Source organism: Lampetra planeri, chromosome 3 (genome assembly GCF_965212315.1).
Source record: "Lampetra planeri chromosome 3, kcLamPlan1.2.h2, whole genome shotgun sequence".
In the NCBI taxonomy this organism is placed as follows: domain Eukaryota; kingdom Metazoa; phylum Chordata; class Hyperoartia; order Petromyzontiformes; family Petromyzontidae; genus Lampetra; species Lampetra planeri.
Window position 1 is genome coordinate 26304455 of NC_136109.1, and position 20508 is coordinate 26324962.

A 20508-nucleotide genomic window follows, 5' to 3' on the forward strand; every position below is an offset into this window, starting at 1 on the left:
CACGATGATGATGATGAGCCACTTCATTGGGTGGGCTATCGTTTGTGTTGGCCATGTCGCTTCTGAAAAACAACAACTACATACCTCGGTGGGGTCTTACCTGGCAAACAAAAAAAAATTGCTTACATTCTTTTTTTAAACGTTACGCGCCTGTGACCTTGTAAGCGGCGGGCCGGATCGGGTGGAGCGAGCGGTGCGGAGCGCAGCGGAGGAATTCCGTCGCTGGCGTGTTTGTTGATTTGTTTGTCTGCCGGCTCTGAAGGATCGTCATTCTCCCGCAAGGCTTCGTTCCGCTACTTCGGAAAGGGCGGCTCGCGCGAGACGAGGAGGAGGTGGCGGTCGCCAACGCAAGCAAGGCACGCCACACACACACGAGTGCACACCTGGGCGCACACACACATACACAGATAAAGGCAAAGATCCCCCGTATAGCCTCAACAGACTGTTGGGGCAAGTGCTGTTAGCGATAAGCAGGTATGACGGCCGGCACGCTACACGAGCATGGGGGGATAGCCAACACCACGCCCGACCGCCTTTGTCTCCCTAGTGGCGATGTTTACACACCGCACCAGGTACTCATATGAGGCTGAGTCGACATAGGGGGAGGCGCTGGACGGGTTCGGATAATCGTCACTGGTGTTGGCCGTGAGCCGGAGTCGAACTCGGGTCGCCGGGTTCGCTGCGCTGTACACTAACCACTGTGCCACCGCTCCCCAATTACACACACACACATGCACGCAAACACGCACAAACAGTACACATTCGCATGTATCAGAGCCCGCATTGTCTGTGCTTTATAAACGCTGGCAGGAATAATAACATCACCACCAGCAGCAGCAGCAGCATTATTAAAACCAGCTGCACATTTGCAACGGAATAATTACGTCACGAGCTGATGCTTGGGACACTGGGGCCTTCTTTCGCTGGGATGACGAGGCACTGCTTCACATGTTCATCACGGCCATCATGATGGTCGTCATCGGAAGCCATGGTCTATCCACTGCTGGATGAAGCCCTCAACGTGCAAGGACCGCCCGTCACACTCCTGCAAGGTTCACTTGTGACGTGGTGTTTCTGCTGTAAGGCGGCCATGTTTTATGTGAATGGTTGATGGTTAGACACGTGGCCGTCAATTGATTAATCGATTAAATCAATTCACGACGCACGAAGCGAATCACTCGCCTAACTCTCCCCTCTCATCTCACTCCACTCCCTCCCGTCCGCGCTCTCTCTCCGCTCCACGAACCAAGGCTTTCTGCCGGAGGTTACAGTCAAACGTTTCCTATTGGGAGGTCGCTCACTCTCCTTTGCTGCGCTTAGCGCCTCGAATTCCCTTTCCAGAGTGTGAGTGCATGAGTGAGCGAGCGAGCGAGTGTGCGAGCGAGCGAGCGAGTGAGCGAGCGAGCACTCACGAGGTACGAGCCATCGTCCGGAACCGCCCGTCGGCGCCCGCGCCCGAGAACCGGTTCTGGCCCCCGTTGGTGCCGAGGTTCCCGCTCTCGCCGACGAAGATGGAGTCGGTCACCTCCTGGCTGGAGCCCTCGTCCGTCGGGAAAGTCCCGTCGCTGGGGAAGCGCCGAGACAGCGGCAGCGGCAGCGGCAGCAGCAACGGCAGCAGCAGCGGCAGCAGCAGCGGCAGCAGCAACGTCAAAAAAGGAAAACTGCCAGGGATGGCTGCTCTACAAAGTCCAACGCGTGTTCCGCCCGTCCAGCACGAGCTTCGTTCGAGAATTCAAAGCTCGGAATGGTGAACTCACCTGGCGAAGGTGATGCCGATCGCGTTGTCAGCAAACCTGTGGGAACGACAAAGAGGCAGACGCGGCGTTAGCGGACCCACTCGCGACGACCACCGACCGCTCCAGCCAGGACTTCAATATTCCCAGCAGGTCCATCCGGAATGAGAGACCCCGGGGGAAATGATTCCTGCACCCCGACACTCCACATCGGGTATAACCCCCTCTCGTTACGGCGTGAGCCGTGTGGGAAGAGTGGGGGGACGGTGGTGGGGGTGGTGGTGGTTGGGGGGGGTGAATGGAACTTCCGCGCCAGCGCCTGACACGGCGTGCGGGGACTCACGCGGAGTTGCGCACGGAGATGGTTCCGCCGCGCAGCCAGGCCCCGTGGTCGTTGCGGAACGCGACGAGGCGGTCGAAGACGGCAGCGACGGCCGGCTTGGCGGGGTCGGCGTCCTCGTGGGGCCGGTACCTTCGTGGGTGGGGGGGGCGAGAGAGAAAGGGGGGGGGGGGGCTGCGTCACCGTGCGTGCGTGCGTGACGCCGCCGCTGCCTCGTGGCCGAGTCGTCACGTTCGAACTTTTCGAGCGATGGTGGTGGGGGGGGGGGGTGGTGCTCCTGCCGCGTCACTCCGCGTGGAGCTGCTCACCTGGCCGTGACGGGGGACAGGAACTCCCGGGGGCTCTGGGCGCTCGCGGGCGTCACCTTCACCCCCTTGTCCAGGAAGACCCCGGCCTGCGGAACAACAGCGAGCCGTTAGCCCGTTAACCCGTTAACCCGTTAACACGTTAACACGTTAACCCGTTAACCCGCCCCCACCTCCCACTGAACAACACCGGGCTGCGACCTGCGCCGAGACGTCTGTTTCGCCTGCTGCACGTTGCAATCCATTGTCATCGTCATCGTCGTCATCGTCGTCATCACATCATCATCGCCGTCATCGTCATCGTCGTCATCATCGTCATCGTCGTCATCACGTTCATCAGCCGTGTCCACCCCCGCATCAATGCGCATCCCCCATCCTGCCGTGGCGTTGCGCTGCGAACTTTGCCGCTCCACCTCCGCGGTGGGCGAGACCCTCGGCCGTGCACCTCCTTGTCGATGCAATTGCTGCCCTGCGATTTATAGATTCTCTTATGCTGCTTTTTAAAAAAAGACACAACAAATAAAACGGCTTCGTCTCCGGTTTGAATCTGCCGAAAGTCTATTGCACGCTCGTCCTCGCGTCAGCGGATCTTTGTTACCCACCGGATCCATCAATCTTTCTCTCTTGGCCCTAAATCAAAGGCGAGTTGCCGCACCCCCCCCCCCTCCTTTGCTGCGGCTTCGCGGTCTTCAGTTTTTTGCGCTTCCAGACGCAAGTGTGGCCCCGATGTTCGTGGCTCCCCCACGGAGCCATCCGATGTCCCCCCCCCCCTTTGACCGCAGGAATCTTTTCGCCAGCCCTCATTGACAGTATCCATCAGCAAGGGCATTACCCTCGGATTGCCATTAAACCTTTATTTGCAGTGACGCGCGAGCTACACGTGAACAAGCCACGTCGGAGCATGTTGAGACGACACCTTTACGAAACTCCGATCGCTCCACTGGCTCCCAATGCTAATCCTGGATCAATCTCAAGACCGCGTCTGTGTGAGTGTGCAGGCATTGGCGTGCGCACGGGCAACGGTCGCTCTAGCGGTCAACGCACTGCTGTTACCAACCCGGCGGCCCGGCCTTTGACTTCCAAAATCAACGGCGAAGCCGCCCTGGACCTCCCCTAAGTGGACTCAGCCTTTAACTCGCAACTCGGTGCGGCGTGCGTAAACATCAGCGCGGCGTACAGACGGTAGCGCCGCGCTTAGCGCTATGCTGCACCACGAACCAGGCGACCCAAGTTCGATTCTCGCTCACAGTCACCGACACCGGTGATGATTATCTGAACCGGTCGTGGGCCTCCCCTAGGTCGACTCAGCCTCAAATGTGTACCTGTTGCGGTGTGTAAACACCGCGATGCTGGCCTGCCACGCGGATTGTGAGCCTACGTAGAAACCCTGCACCCTAACGGCCCCGAATGGGCAACCCCGGGCTGGGGGGGGGGGGTATCTCCGTCGTGCGCGAGCGCCGTACCCTGCTGTTGGAGTGCGCGCGGTTGTTGCGGAAGAGCCCGAGCGGCGAGAGCTCAGAGTGACCCTCGGGGAGCGCGCCCGCCGAGAGCCCCGTGGGCACGCGGTGGAACGCGAACCAGAACCCCACGTCCTGCGGCGGAGAAATAACACCGACGTCGACTGGGTCAGCTCTCGCTCACTCGCACGCTCTCTCGCTCTCCCGCTCGCTCTCTCGCCCGCTCTCTCGCTCGCTCACTCTCTCGTTCTCTCACTCACTCTCTCGTTCTCTCACTCACTCGCTCGCTCTCTCGCCCGCTCTCTCTCTCGCTCGCTCACTCTCTCGTTCTCTCACTCACTCGCTCGCTCTCTCGCTCTCCCGCTCGCTCTCTCGCCCGCTCTCTCGCTCGCTCACTCTCTTGTTCTCTCACTCACTCGCTCGCTCTCTCGCTCTCCCGCTCGCTCTCTCGCCCGCTCTCTCGCTCGCTCACTCTCTCGTTCTCTCACTCACTCGCTCGCTCTCTCGCTCTCCCGCTCGCTCTCTCGCCCGCTCTCTCGCTCGCTCACTCTCTCGTTCTTTCACTCACTCGCTCGCTCTCTCGCTCTCCCGCTCGCTCTCTCGCCCGCTCTCTCGCTCGCTCACTCTCTCGTTCTTTCACTCACTCGCTCGCTCTCTCGCTCTCCCGCTCGCTCTCTCGCTCGCTCTCTCGCTCGCTCACTCTCTCGTTCTCTCACTCACTCGCTCGCTCTCTCGCCCGCTCTCTCGCTCGCTCGCTCTCTCGCTCGCTCGCTCTCTCGCCCGCTCTCTCGCTCGCTCACTCTCTCGTTCTCTCACTCACTCGCTCACTCTCTCGCCCGCTCTCTCGCTCGCTCACTCTCTCGTTCTCTCACTCACTCGCTCGCTCTCTCGCCCGCTCTCTCGCTCGCTCGCTCTCTCGCTCGCTCGCTCTCTCGCCCGCTCTCTCGCTCGCTCACTCTCTCGTTCTCTCACTCACTCGCTCACTCTCTCGCCCGCTCTCTCGCTCGCTCACTCTCTCGTTCTCTCACTCACTCGCTCGCTCTCTCGCCCGCTCTCTCGCTCGCTCACTCTCTCGTTCTCTCACTCACTCGCTTGCTCTCTCGCCCTCTCACTCGCCCTTTCGCTCTCTCTCCATCCATCCCCCGTTTCCTCGTCTATCCGTGGCTCTAAGTCCATGTTCCCGCGTCTATGTCGCCGCGTTTGTCTTGGACTTTACCATGATTTTTCGATTTAAAGCTTTCGTGACTGCAGGGATTCATCTTCTTGGTTCTTTCGGTAAAGTCACGTAGAAGGGAAGTAATAAAATAATAAAAATAAAACATAATAAAACATTATTATGTAAAATAAAGTCACGTAGAAGGGAAGTAATAAAATAATAAAAATAAAACATAATAAAACATTATTATGTTTTATTTTTATTATTTTATTACTTCCCTTCTACGTGACTTTACCATGATTGATTAGATTTATAATAAATCGTGGTATAATAGTAATAATTATTATTATAATAATAGTGATGAGATAGTGTCTTTCAAATATCAAGAGTTGGGTGATGATGATGATGATGATTTGATGAATATTACAATTCAGCCATCCGTCAATTTGGGATCGCTAGCAAAGCCATCGGAGCTCAAGGCGCATTCCATTCGGTGCTCTCGCTCCGCTCTCCAGGTCAGGTCATGCCCCGTAAAAAAAAACCCAAACAAAACTTGAATTTGCAATTATTCTTAGATGGAAGGAACTCGAGCCATGGAGCTGCCCTTGGGCAAGGAAATCAAGGCGATATTAACATTCACAAACTTGGGTTGTACCTACGAGTAACCCGTAACGACAACACACGTGGCCCACCGATGTAACTTAATTAGTCCAGTTATGCGCCTCTGGGTTATTTGGGCTTCTTTGTTTGGTAAGAATCTCCACCCCAGACGCCCTCCCCTCCAAATGCCCTCACGACCCCCCCCGCCACGGAAACCCTTTCATTTTTTTTTGTATCATATTCTGATGATGTTCCTTTAACCCAGCGAAACCTCCGCCGCCGCGGCCTCCATTGGGCAACATGCTGCCACGTGAGCTGCCCGCTGAGTAGAGTTGCCGCGTCATCTTTCGTCACATTGGGGGGGGGGGGGGGGGTCGAATTTGGGAAGCGTTGACGCCGGCGCACGACATTCGTTGCGGCCGTGGACGGTGCGCGTCCGTCCAGGGCCGTAACAACTCGACAATTATTTATTTATCGATTAATTAATGTATTACTACTTGCTGGGTAAAGCCCACTGAGATGTAAAGCTCGTTGTGAGATTCTAGATTTGAAGCTTTCGTGACTGCAAGGATTCATACTCTTAGGTTCTTTCGGTAAAGTCACGTAGGTAAAAAATACATTTAAAAGTTAATAAAAGTAATAATATTTTATTTCCATTATTACTTTTATTAACTTTTAATTAGATTTTTTACCTACGTGACTTTACCGAATGAACTCTTTGTCAGAAGCGAGCTGGCCCATCATAAATAATCGCTCAACGAAGTGGGCTTGTCGTCACGTGGAAATGTATAGCGGCCAGAATTCTCTAAACGCGTGGTGGTGTCGATTCTAAACTGGGGAGGGAAAACCCTGAGGACCCCGGAGAAAAATGCACGAGACCACGGGGAGAGAGAGAGAGAGACACGCAAACTCCAAAAATACAGCAGCAGGCGTCAGGGTCGAGATCGGGATCGAACCCACGACCTCCTGTATACCCGTCGAGGTAGTTAACATCTCGCCACTGCGGCGCCCCTGATCACCTGAAATAATTCTGATCTAATAAACGAGGTGATCAGTGAATGGGCCAAGCAGTCGGTCGGAGAGGCCGGGGAAATGAGTGGATGGGTGAGCGGGTTAACGACGAGCTCACCTGAGCACCCGCAGCGGCGTTGTCAATCAGGTTGTTGTTGGGATGGGAAATCCAGAAGGTGGAGACGGCCCTGCGTCGCAGGGCGGCACACGCAAACAAGCACAGCGGCCGGGCGATTAGTGCGCCACCCGCAAACTGCAGCAGCGGCAACAGCAGGAGAAGCAGCAGCAGAAGCAGCAGCAGTAGAAGCAGCAGCAGAAGCAGGAGAAGCAGCAGCAGTAGAAGTAGCAGCAGAAGCAGGAGAAGCAGGAGAAGTAGCAGCAGTAGAAGTAGAAGCAGTAGCAGGAGAAGCAGCAGTAGCAGCAGCAGAAGTAGAAGCAGTAGCAGAAGCAGCAGCAGTAGAAGCAGTAGAAGCAGCAGTAGCAGCAGCAGAAGTAGAAGCAGTAGCAGAAGCAGCAGCAGTAGAAGCAGTAGAAGCAGCAGTAGCAGCAGCAGAAGTAGAAGCAGCAGAAGCAGCAGCAGTAGAAGCAGCAGTAGCAGCAGCAGAAGCAGAAGCAGCAGCAGTAGAAGCAGCAGAAGCAGCAGCAGCAGCAGAAGCAGCAGTAGCAGCAGCAGAAGTAGAAGCAGCAGCAGCAGAAGCAGTAGCAGAAGCAGCAGTAGTAGCAGCAGCAGAAGTAGAAGCAGCAGCAGCAGAAGCAGCAGCAGAAGCAGCAGCAGCAGAAGCAGTAGCAGAAGCAGCAGTAGTAGAGGCAGCAGCAGTAGAAGCAGTAGCAGAAGCAGCAGTAGTAGAGGCAGCAGCAGTAGAAGCAGCAGAAGCAGCAGAAGCAGCAGCAGCAGAAGCAGCAGCAGAAGCAGCAGCAGCAGCAGAAGCAGCAGCAGTAGAAGCAGCAGCAGTAGAAGCAGCAGCACAACAGCAGCCTTCTTGGGTCAAATGTCCGCAGAATCATCAGAGTGAACAAAAACAAATCCTACGGCAATCAATCAACGAACGCCGTCAAGTTAGAACCACCGCGACGGGATGATCCAAACGGAGCGGAGGCGAGACGGCGGCTCCTGCGGGATTAACCGCGGCGGAGATGGGGGGTGGGTGGGTGGGGTGGGTGTATTGTGATTATAGTGCGCTGCTACTGCTATTGTTAATCGGGCTGTTATGGATTGACTTATGCAGATAGCGAAGGATGCTAGGTTTAGTGATGTGTGTTGTGTGTGTCGCTATTGTAAACTTTTAATCACATTTGTTGGCAAAACGGTTATGTTGTTTATATAGCATTGTTTTAGTAAGTTTTGGAGGGGCTTGGTTTGGCCCAATTTTTTTGATTTAGTGTAGATTTATACTTAAAATTTTGATCTTTATTGTATTATGATTGTTATTGGGATCAAACATCGAAATGGAATTTTTTGCACTCTTTGTACGCAAGAATGGACCGGTTGTGCTTTTTCTGTAGGATTTTATTGTTTACGTGTGTGACGTTTAGATTTATGTACAATTAATTTTAGATGCATCTTGTAATTTTATTTGTTTGTTGCGGTTGAACCCAAATCAAGAACCCAATGGCTCACAGGGTAAATCCTAAATAAATGAAACTGCAACTGGCGTTGGGGAGTTTCGTGGGATCGCTCACATGCAGTCGGCGCTGGGGTTGGGCGTGTACCCCGGATGCACGGCGCCCCGCAGCGCGGAGCAAGCGGCGTCGCCGCGGTCGGTGGGCAGCAGCGTGCCGGGCCGCGTGAGCAGGCCGAGGTTGCGCGCCAGCGTGTTGCGCTGCTCCGCTCCGTCCTCCATGAAGAAGCAGTGGCCCAGCGTGTCGTAGCCGACGGTGTCGTTCACCTTGCGGCGGCGGCGGCGGCGGCCGGTGGGAGATAAATGAATTAAGACTTTTATATAAAGTCAAAACATTGCTCCAGATGGTGGGAAATCGGTGGCGAGGTCGGGGGGTGGGGGGGGGGGGGGGACAAATACGAGAATCGAATCAACATCAGCTGATCAACTGTGCAATCTGTCAATCGCTTCCGATCGAACGACAGGCCCAGTGATCAGGTCACCGCGCTTCGAATCCGGAGACCCGCTCGAGGCCACCACCACCAGTGACGAATATCTCAACAAGTTCTGGGCCCTCCCCTTTGTCGACTCAGCCTAGAAATGAGTACCTGGTGCGGTGTACAAACACCGTCACCGGGTAGAGACAGACAAGGGCGTCCGTGCGTGGTGGTGCTGACCACCCACCCCGGGTGCCGCTCGCTTCACAGCCCTCGCCCCAAGCAGTCTTGTTGAGGCTGTACGGGGGGGGGTTGGGGGCGGTGGGGTGGGGTGGATGGGGCCACCTGTGTCCGCTCGCTCGCTCGCTCGCTCACCTGCAGGCCGCTCGTGCCGTGGATGGTGACGCAGCGCGAGAAGCAGTGGTGCACCGCCAGCCCCACCACGGCGGGCGGCGCGGGGTAGAGCGCCGGCTCGTCCACCGCGCCGCACATGTGGAAGTGCAGCGGGTAGCTGCCCAGCACCTGCTGCCCCATGCGCGTCAGCTCCACGTGCGACAGCTCCACCGCGGAGAAGTTCGCCGTCACCTGGGGGCGAAGGGCGGGGGGGGGTTGGGGAAGGGCGGGGGGGGGGGGTGATGGATTTTCTCCGGGTCCTCCTTTTTTTTCCCTTCCGCATTTTAGAATCAACGCCGCGCGTTTAGAGGACTTGGCCGCGATACAACGCCACGTGGCGACGAGCCACTTCGATATGAGCTGTCGCTTGCGATAGCCAGCCAGGCCGCTTCTGAAAAACGAGCCGATTAGCTCAGTGGGTAAAAAAAGAACTAAATAGTTTTTAATTTAACGATGGGAGAAAGCAACGGCAGAGATCGAAATTGGATCTCAAATTATTTTGGCAATGGTGCACAAGCGCAATTAGTAATGAAGAAGGGTCATTGCCCGAAACGTCGCTTGTTATAAAAATAGACATTTCCTTTTCAAAAGCCGCAGAGTTATTGATGAACGTGGTGAAATTTCAACTCTCGATGGTTGGTATTGATCAGTATTTACATACAGGCGTAACGATGCATTGATTCGCGAGTAGATGGTTACCCTAACGATGTTCCCACGGTGCAGTGTATGCGATGATGATGCTTGTAATGCGTTGATGATGATAATGATAATTTTGTGATGATAAGAATGTTTATCCTTCTTTGATTGTATGTCATATGCATGTTGAACATCTTTCGCACCGTACGTAGCTAATCGTAGGTGCACATGATTATGACCATGTCAATCCTGTGCTCATGACGAAGATGATGATTCAGTGTTGTTGATGATGATGATCATCCTGCCATGATGATTACTCTGATGCTGCACGGATGACAACGACGGCGATGAACCGCCTGTGGTAACGAACTTACAAAGATGCGTCAGACACAATGCAACGCCGATAGAGAACCAAGATTGTGACGTCTCCTCGGGGTGCCCCCTGCACCCCCCGCCCGCACCTTGATGTGCCCGCCGAACGTGTCGAAGGAGAAGAAGCGGCAGGCGTTGTCCCCGTAGCAGCTGGGCTCCATCTCCCCCTGGACGACGACGTTCCGCGTCAGGAGCCCCACCTCGGCCCTCATGTCCACGCCGTCCACCACCTCGCCCACGTGCGTGAACCGCGGCTTGCCTGCACGCGCGCACAGGCAAAGGGCCCCCCCACCCCCGAGATAGGCTTAGCAGACCGAAGGGGCCAAGGGCTGTTTGCGAGCACCTTTTTGAAGTTTGGCATTTGCACACGAGGAGTTGGGGGTGGCCTGCATCATGCCCGGCCGTCTTTGTCTCCCCAGTGCTGATACTTGTACACCACACGAGGTACTTATTTAAGGCCCAGTTGACCTAGAGGAGGCCCAGGTCATGTCACGTTATCGGTAGTGTAGCTACCCAGATTCCAATACGGCAACACGGACACACAGACACGTGGACACACTGACAGACACACGGACACACAAACACACGGACACGCGGACAGACAGACACACTGACAGACACATGAATAAGCGGACAGACACACGGACAGACACACGAACACAGACACACGGACACGTGGACAGGCACACGGACACACGGACACATTGGGGGACACGCGAGCGGGGGGGGTTTGCCGGCCTCACCGTCCACCTTGACCTGGTTGGCGGCGCACTCGGGGCACGGCAGCAGCGTGAACTCCTCCGCCTGGTGCATCGAGAAGTCGGTGCTCGCCACGACCACGCGATCGCCCGCACGCCACGACCGCACGTCCTCCGCCAGGGTCAGCAGCGGCGACCCCAGCAGCTCCACGCGGAACCCACAGCGAGGGATGCCTGGGGAGGACGGGGCCGGTGGGGGCGGCAGGAGGAGGTGGTGGAGGACGAGGGTTGATGGAGGAGGAGGACAAGGAGGCTGCCGAATGTGGGGACTTAATGCCAACTGAGAGCGTAAATTAACAACAAAGCGTACACATTAGAGGTAATAACATATTTTAATTAATCTTGATTTGAAGCTTTCGTGACTGCAGGAATCCATACATCATCACCTGATGACGGACGCATGCGTCGCGCCCGAAACGTCGTGATTTATTTTATACCTACGTGACTTTACCCAAAGAACCAAAGAGTATATTTTAATGACTGTGGTCACATTTTCAATTTCCCCGCACACAGCAGCCCACCTGCCCTCGGAATGAACCTGCCCCTACGGACTGCTGCCCTTATGGCCAGTCCGGGCCTCGCCTCAACCTCCTCCATGTCCTCTCTCCTAAGGTCGCCCCTAGTCCCCACCCCACTAGTGCCCCCCCAATAACATAGTGGTTGGGGGGGGGCTGGTGGTGGTCACCTTCCTCCCAGGCGCTGTAGGCCGTCACGCTGTAGTTGCTCCCATCGGTTGTTCGGAAAGCGTGGCTGGCGGAGGCGACCCCGTGCGAGTCCATGTTGCGGTATTCCCGGAGGTCCTCTTGTGGGGGGCCCGGCCCCCCGATCACTGCCACCATAGCCCAAGAGTATCTGCAGTGACACCGGTCAGAGCGGATGGGGGGTGAGGGAGGGGGGGACGTGGAGGTGGGGGCATTGCATCACACTCGAGGTTCTTGTCATCATCAGCGACATTTTCGTCATCGTTAGCCAGGTTCTACCACTGCTGGATGAAGGCACTGCCACATATACGTCTATGCACACACAAGATTAGGATTATCATCATAATCAGACATGGTCTCTCAACTGCCGGATGATGGCCTCGACGATAGCCATATTCATTCATACCGTATGAAAACTATTTAAATTTGAGGGATTTGTTCGAATGCAGCTTGATCTTCCACGTGCAATAGACGTATGGTATTAAACATGGCCCAAGATGGCTTTACTCGTGTTGACTTTTTTTCTAAAAGAAAGTAGTCTTATAATGTTCAGTAGTTGTGTGCACGTGCTTCGTGCGTCTGTGTGTGTGGCCATGCAAGTTGCACCGCACCACTGCCCTCTGGAGGGTGAATCTGGGAGCGCACCGAGGGCAGGCGCTTGTTGGCGAGCGCCTATTTAAGGCCGCGTGTTCGGTCCGGCTATGTACGCCTGCGAGACTTTGACATTGAAAAAAAATACCGACAGAGATGAGATATTGACACTGTTAATGTATTTGCTGCAGAAGGATATTGCTGCTGCTGCTGCTGCTGCAGCATCTAAGCTGGGATTGTTGCACACAGCATTGATATGCGGTGCTTTTTCTGGAAGACTTTGCTGTTTTTTCCCGGATTTTTCTGTTTGAGCAAAGTCACTTTAAGATGTTTTCTTGTTCATGTTTTTTGTTTGTTGCGGTTGCACCCGATTCAAGAGCCGCATGGCTCACAGGGCTATACCTAATACATGAAACTGAAACAGTGACCAGCGTAGAAGTAAGAAAAAACGTTGCACATAGAAGAAGACCACCTGGTGATGATGAGGATGATGCAGGCAGTGATGAGAAGTAGAGTGGCACTATTTGGACACATGCGTAAGGTAGGCAACAAGGAAGAGAGAGAACGGCTCGAGGGCGACGTCGTCACGAGAGATCGATGCCAGGAAGTCGTGGCACTTACTCGAGCCACATTGGCGCAAGGCAGAGGGAGAGGGTCGTGGAAACAACAAATGACGAAATGTGGAGTGGACACCTCCTGCGGGGCTATCTGCCCCATGGATCGTGATGACGATTAAAGGCCGAGGATGCAACGGTGGTGGTGGTGGTGGTGTGGCCGCAACGGTGCCCAGCCACCCGTGTCTCTCTGGTGCAGAGTGACGTTGACCACGTCACACCAAGTTGGCAGGGAATAGTGGTTGCGGTGGTTGCAGCGCACTTGACGACGGCTAACATCAGGGAAACGTGTGACATCTGAACCTGCCCCACCCCTCGACTCCACACCATCTGTTCTTCTTCACCAACACGTACTGACCAACGTGGTGAAGTATGGTCAAACAACCCCAGCGACCCACACGACAGGGCGTGGGGTGGCGCTTCATTCACCCAGCAAGTGGGCCCCGCGGTGGCTAGGAGATGTTAACTACCTCGCTTGGTATACAGGAGGTCGTGGGTTCGATTCCGACCCTAACGCCTGGTGTAATTTTTGGAGTTTGCATGTTCTCTCTCTCTCCCTCCCCGTGGTCGCGTAGATTTTTCTCTCGGTTCTCCGGGGTTTTCACCTCCGTATTGAGAATCAACATCACGCGTGTTGAATATCTGGGTGCTGTAAATGTTCACACGATGATAAGCCACTTCGTTGAGTTATCATTTGTGATGGCCAGGTCGCTTCTGAAAAAGAGCTGCATAGCTCAGTGGGCATTACACCTGGTAAAATAAAAAATAATAGTTTAGTTTGTTTAATAGTTTAAGTGGATGTTTGACAAAGGACCCGTCGACTCCATTGGAACCTCATTTGCCAGTAAAAAATATGATAATTGTTTTTTTTTACCCTTCTATCTGGCAACAAAACTGACACCTTTTTTTACAAGGAGTCATGTTTGCATAGACCACAATACCTGCAATCATAATGCAAACAAAAAACATAACTCTGATAATGAGTGCACTGTCCTTGAAGTTGATTGGTCCACACCCGAGACAGCTTTCCTTAGAGCCTAGTCTCACATGGGTTGGACCAGATGACGCCAAAAGCCTAGTCTCACATGGTCCAACCCATGTGAGACGAGGCTCTAAGGAAAGCTGTCTCGGGTGTGGACCAATCAACTTCAAGGACAGTGCATACATTATCAGAGTTATGTTTTTTGTTTGCATTATGACTGCAGGTATTGTGGTCAATGTAAACATGACTCCTTGTAAAAAAGGGACCCGTCGACTGTTGACGAAGTGAGAGGCGCGTGCGAGCCCGTGCGTCTCTAGAACGTTTATACCTCAATGAATGACATCTGCCGGTTTTATTTGGCAGCCGATGCTTGCTCGGCCACAAAGTCGAAGCTCACGTGAAACCACGTGCAGAGCGAGCGGGGGAACAACCGACAAACGAGTTGGTTGGTGCCGTCCGTGAAACGCTAGCGGCGCAGCCCTGCGATTGTTCGCAAGTGCCGATTGCTGGCGGAAGGGCCTCCCGGCTCGAGGCTAGCGCTTGAGAGAAACCAACATTCTATGTTCCAGAGGTGTGGACTCGAGTCATGTGACTTGGACTCGAGTCAGACTCGAGTCATGAATTTGATGACTTGCGACTCGACTTGGACTTGCATAACAATGACTTTGTCCCACCTATGAGATGTGGACTCGAGTCATGTGACTTGGACTCGAGTCAGACTCGAGTCATGAATTTGATGACTTGCGACTCGACTTGGACTTGCATAACAATGACTTTGTCCCACCTATGAGATGTGGACTCGAGTCATGTGACTTGGACTCGAGTCAGACTCGAGTCATGAATTTGATGACTTGCGACTCGACTTGGACTTGCATAACAATGACTTTGTCCCACCTCTGCTATGTTCCCACGCCTACCGCCTTTACCGGCACGCACTGAGCGGCGTAGAGTGAATTTATGGCTGAATAAATCTCCACGAAGCCGCGTGGCAGGGCGCGAGAGTCCTCAACAGCCATCTTAACGGCCAACATTACGTCTCCAAATTGCAAATTGGATTTGTTTTTCTATCTCTCTCTCTGATCTACCTCCGTGCGTGTCCCGTCTCTCTCTCTCTGGGTACATTGTCAAGCACACATCTTCTCCTTACTTCTCGGATGAAAAACATTTTCATCCGTCCAATCAGCGTGCATCTGGCCCCAGTTTACCCCCCCCCTCCCCCAATAAAAAAAAACAGGACTTGCTTAGAGGAGCAACAACAACAGGAAATGATAAAACCTCGTGATCAAGAAAACATTGCTACGGTCGCGAATTCCACCACGCCCCCACCCCTCCCAAACATTCAAACGATGAGAATGTTAATTCAAACTGCGACACTGCGCAGGCGCGCGAGTGCCAGTCTGCATAGCTCCGTCTGACGGCCCCAAACCTCCAATACGGACGCTCTTCACCCAATTACACGAACAATCCTCCCCAACAAAGCGGGCACGCGCGCGCCAGTGAATGAATAAATGCAGACAGCTGTAGCAGAGTTCAGGGTTCACGCGCACTATTTTTTTTGTGTGCAGACACCACCCTCTCTCGCACCCCAGATAAGTGATGCAATCGGATAATATGGTCCGGGTGCAGACACATGTGGGGGAGTACAGAAGCCCCACTCCGACAAAAATTCAAAAAAAAAATGTTGCACCAGAGAAGTTCACATCCCACGTGTCCCTTTAGTCGGCTGTTGCACAACGCGTGGCTTATTTGGCAGCCGGGCACTTAGCCTCGAGTCTGGCCCCGATTTAAAACGCACAAAGTTGTAGCCTCAACAGACTGTTGGGGCAAGTGCTGTTGGCGAGCACACCAATACCAATTAGGCGCCGTTCGCCACTAAGTGACGGTGACGGCACCCACGGCGACCGTGCCAGGCAAGGTGCACTTTGAGGGCACGTGAAGTATCGAAGGCTCGCTGACAGACGGGGTCACTGGACAGACCCAGGTGCCATGGATTGACTGATTGACATTACTGGCAGATGCACCAGCTGTACCCCAGCTGTACGTACACACACACATGGGTTCCTTTGAGCGTGGAACGGCAGCCTACCACTGGGACAAACCCTGCTGATGAAACCGAGAAAGTCAAAACCGGGCGGGGGGTGGGGCTCAAAAGTTTTGCCTTGCTGAAAAACAAAATGCTACCGGAGGGCATTGGAAGAGAAGGCCAACCATGCTGATTACTCTAAATGTGATTTCATGTCAGTAATTGTTTTTTGTTTGCTTCGGGTGGTGGCGTGAGATTCACGCTCTCGTCGGAATGGGAGAGGGGACGGAATATGAACGCATCTCACGCACGTGAGAGTCGGGGAGATTTAAACGCGGCCTTGCAATCGTGACCACAACAGAACACGGGGAGCCGTTTCAAAGCGCCTCGTTGTGCGACTCGAGTTGACTGCCATCGGTCGGGCAGGATGCAGAATTCTGCCGCGCGGGTTTCGCTTCTCGGGATGGTCCTTGACCCGGGCTACACCGGACATTTATAAGGAAAGCCCCGCTCAAGCAAACTCACATGACCGACTGGGGAACGCATCGAAAATGTCACTTTTGTTTCAACAGGTTGGAATCCTTGCCTGCCCAGATTAACGAAGTAATAACCGTGGCACATTCCCGTCCCTGCCCCTTATTACCACCGTCACACCTCCACTCACGCAACACACAAACCAGACCCCCCACCCACCCACCCGTGCCACCACCTCGAAGCAATCTCACGTCTCCACGAACTTGGTCGCTGGCCGCGTGACATTTTGGACATTTGTCACATGTTGGGACCTGCGCTCAGCAACCGTGATTTTAACAACAACAACAACAACAACAACCTCCTGGCGCAACTGCCAACCCCCACCCCTTACCGGTACTGCAGCTCGGCGACGAATCTGCTGCCCGTGATGCTCCCGACCGCGAGCCGCGCCTCTCGCCCCAGGCTCTTGGCCGCCGAGTCACCCACGGCCACAGCCACCACGGTGCCGGGAGGCAGCGCTCGCAGGAAGTGGAGGAGGCGCTGCGACTCAGTGGGAGACTCGTGGGTGTCGAAGCGCTCCGAGTGGAGGAGCTGTGCCTCGAGCGGGTCCAGCACCCGCACGTTGATGCCCCGGCTCCCCCACTGCCACTCGAACGAGTACTCGCCTGCGCGCGTGTGTGTGCGTGTCCGCACGTGTGTGCATGCGTGTGTGTGTGTGCATGCGCGCGTGTGTATGTATGTATGTGCACACGCGTGTATTTGTGTGTGTGCGTGCGCGCGTGTGTGTTTGTGTGTATGGGGAGCGGATGTGTAGCGGTTAGCTCCAGTGGTTTCCTAACATCGGAAGGGAGAACGTTCCAGACGGCCGCAGAAGCACATCTGAAAACGCGCGATGCAGTGACGGTTTATGCTCTTTGACGAGATCAGCAGCAAGGTTGGCAGTGATGCACGAGCACAAATTGCGACTCAACACATTCGTCAATAACACGTCCTTGAAATGAAACCGATACATAACTGGCAACGTTCCGGGCCATGACCCTCCTCCATTTGCTCTCTGAGGCTCCCCCCCCCCCCCCACCACGCTCCCTTCTCCTCTTACTCCTTCCCGCCCGCCCGCTCACCGTGGGGCAACCCGGCCGGGTGCAGGGTGCGCGCCAGGCGAGTCCACGACAGCGCAGGCCGCCCGTGGAGCTGCAGGACGCCGCCGGCGCCGACGCCGATGAATTTCCTGCCGTAGCCCGGCACGGGGACGCCCTCGTCCGCGCGCCCGTAGAGCGCGATGGTGGCGCGCGCGCGGTACGGGCACGCGCGCGCCCCCACGTGCAGCTCCCCGCCCGCGTGCACGAGCAGGTGGCGCGCGCGCAGGGCGACGTGCAGGCCGGGCCGGTCCGCGAACACCAGCTTGCCTGTGTTCACAATCAATCGGAATGTTTCTATATATACTGAAAGAATCCGATGAGCTACAAATCTCTTTTTTTGTTGTTGTTCACAGGATGGCTCCGGTAGGGGTGGGTCAGAACGTTGACAACAACAAACATTACACACACAAAAACTATTTGAGTGCAAAATATAGGAAAGGTAACCAAATCGCTGAAAAATAAATATACAAATTATACTCAACTATTTATATCTTAGCAGGTAAAGCCCACTGAGCTATTAGCTTATTTTTGAGAAGCGAACCGGCTATCACAGCGAAGTGGCTTATCATGTGGACATTTATTGCAGCAAATAAATCATTGCTTTTGAGTGCAATGATTCGTCATTGCGCTGCACTGTAGATAAGATCGCTGGGCATGCACCACACCCGGCCGCCTTTGTCTCTCCCAGTGCTGATGTATTAGACACCGCACGAGGTGTTGGTTAAAATATTCGTCAGTCGTGTTGATCCTCATCATCATCATTATTGCAGTGATCATGATCATTTTAGCGATCGTCATGATGATGATGATGTGAGTGGTCCATTCACATCGTCGATAACACGTGCTATCAGTCGTCATCATCGATCTCGTCATTTGCATCATCGTCACCATCATGAAGGGCACCGCAGTCGTCGTCGTCACAATTTGCGCGTGCACATCACGCGAAGTCTCAATCACATCGACCAAGTAAGCAACTGCGACAGCGAGATAAGATTTAAACTCACGCGTTCCTTAAAATACGGAACGGGTGGTAACCACGGCTGCATCCCGGTCCTCGGAGAACATGGGGGGGGGTGGAGGAGGGGTAGAGGGGGGGGGTAGAAGGGGGGTGGAGGGGGGGTTGAGGGGGGTATAGGGGGGGTGGAGGGGGATGGTAGAGGGGGGTTTGAGGGGGGGTGGAGGGGGGTTGAGGGGGGTTGAGGGAGGGGTTGAGGGGGGGTGGAGGGGGGGTGGAGGGGGATGGTAGAGGGGGGTTTGAGGGGGGGTAGAGGGGGGTTGAGGGGGGTTGAGGGGGGGTGGAGGGGGGGGTGGAGGGGGAGTAGAGGGGGGGGGTACAGGAAGGACGCCCCCACCTCCATCCCGGATCTCGATGGAATCCAACGACGCCGACTCCTCGAGGCGCAGGAACTGACCCTCGCCGATGACCACCTTCCTCGACTCGTCCAAGCCCGGTCGCCAAGGTGACAGGGATAAGTTCTGATCCGGGCAATTGTCTGTGTGTGTGTGTTCGTTTGTGGAGTGGGTGGGGGGTGGGGGAAGGGGTAGGTGGGGAGTCGATGTTCACGGGGTTGACATCATCGTTGAGAGGAAGGCTCGGGTGAAGGGTGGGAAGGAGTGAGATGATGACAGCATGCGGTGCGGCGCGGACAGGAAGGAAGACAAAGGAGGAAGAGGCGGAAGAGACGGACACGACCAACATGGCGTGAACTTTCCTCTCGCTTCGAGCGACCCCCCCCGCCCCCCACCTTGCGTCTTACCGATTTTACCGCCGTTCCAACGGAATATTAACACGTGACACGCTACACGCGCCTGATGATTGCTAAACGCTCCCACCCACCCACCGCAGGCGTCACAATGGGAGCGCTAGTTGACGTGGACTCGGAGCTCTGTGCTCCACGTGCGACACACACGTCCACAATGGGCACGCCGCACACACACACAGACACACACACACACACCAGCACACACACACGCACACACAAGCACGCACACACACACAAGCACGCACACACACACGCACACACAAGCACGCACACACACACAAGCACGCACACACACACAAGCACGCACACACACACGCACACACACGCACACACACACAAGCACACACACAAGCACACATACACGCACGCACACACACACGCACGCACATACACACGCCTCGTGCTCCCTCCTCTCTTCATTTGAAGCAGCATTGCGCGTCACGTGGGAACAAAGATCCCCCGCGCAGTCTCAAGCAGACTGTTGGGGACAAGCGGTGTTAGCGAGTAGCACCTATGACGGCTGGCACGGCACACGAGGGCGTGGGTGACCAACACCACGCACGGCCGCCTTTGTCTCCCCAGTGCTGATTTTTTTTGTTTACCCACCGCACCGGGTACTCATTTAAGGTGGTTGAGTCGACCTTACTCACGACACGTCTTTTCTACCAATCATCAGGCTCGTGCAGCGCCTATGTAACGACCACTACGCTGCACGTACGAACGGAGGACGCTTGGGTAAACTCGGGAAAACACGATCACACGTAGCTGGTCGCGAGGAGTGGCAGTCAGAGTAATCCCAGTCGTAAAGCAGAGGAGGGAGCGGCATGGTCGCGGTGACGAGTCTAAGACTATACAGACCTGCTGCTGCTGTTGCTGCTGCTGTTGCTGCTGTTGTTGATGCTGTTGCTGCTGCTGTTGCTCAGTTGGTACCACACGGAGATCGAGGAGGCGCCGTAAGGTGCCAGCGCTTGTTTGCGAGCACCTATTAGCGATTCGCTCACGCGATCCTCGCAGATTCGGAAGTGCGAGGTTTTCTCGCCACCACTCCCCCCATCTCCCCCTCTCCCCCCCACCCCCCTTTCTCCCCCACCCTGCTTCTTCTTCACCCCCCCACCCTCCTCCCATCTTTCTCTCTCCTTGTGACGCAACGCGAACGCTCAGGATTTGCACTCCGCATTTAAACACAACAAAAATGTATTGCGGGAGGTCGCCCACCCACCACAACCACCACCACCACGTTCTTCTTCTCTCACCCTCGCCGACCTCAACATCATTATTATTATTCACAGGAAATTCCTAAGGCTCATAGAGCCAAACGAAAGCAGGGCGAAATTTCCCAAGTTGTGAGATGAGATCACTTTTTTTTTTAGGCGACACGAGACGGCCAAGACTCCCGTGCGATGCGGGTGATGGCCATGATGACGA

The 20508-nt window shown here is 54.9% G+C and overlaps 2 protein-coding genes across 2 annotated transcripts in view; both read right to left on the reverse strand.

Annotated features, from left to right (window-relative positions):
* The window catches only part of CEMIP (cell migration inducing hyaluronidase 1), a 91184-nt gene that overhangs the window by 68413 nt on the left and 2263 nt on the right, over positions 1-20508 (reverse strand). The gene's annotated exons all lie outside the window — the stretch shown is intronic.
* LOC144717160 (cell surface hyaluronidase CEMIP2-like) overlaps positions 1-20508 on the reverse strand; it is a 58187-nt gene that overhangs the window by 13549 nt on the left and 24130 nt on the right. Inside the window, exons 3-16 of the mRNA XM_078592489.1 lie at positions 18673-18813; positions 17303-17587; positions 16573-16846; positions 11482-11648; positions 10782-10970; positions 10128-10297; positions 9013-9222; positions 8283-8488; positions 6721-6790; positions 3842-3970; positions 2382-2467; positions 2077-2205; positions 1758-1793; positions 1413-1565 (exon numbers count right to left, since the gene is read on the reverse strand). Coding sequence (XP_078448615.1) covers positions 1413-1565; positions 1758-1793; positions 2077-2205; positions 2382-2467; positions 3842-3970; positions 6721-6790; positions 8283-8488; positions 9013-9222; positions 10128-10297; positions 10782-10970; positions 11482-11648; positions 16573-16846; positions 17303-17587; positions 18673-18813 — 2245 coding nt within the window. The remainder of the gene's footprint in view (positions 1-1412; positions 1566-1757; positions 1794-2076; positions 2206-2381; positions 2468-3841; positions 3971-6720; positions 6791-8282; positions 8489-9012; positions 9223-10127; positions 10298-10781; positions 10971-11481; positions 11649-16572; positions 16847-17302; positions 17588-18672; positions 18814-20508) is intronic.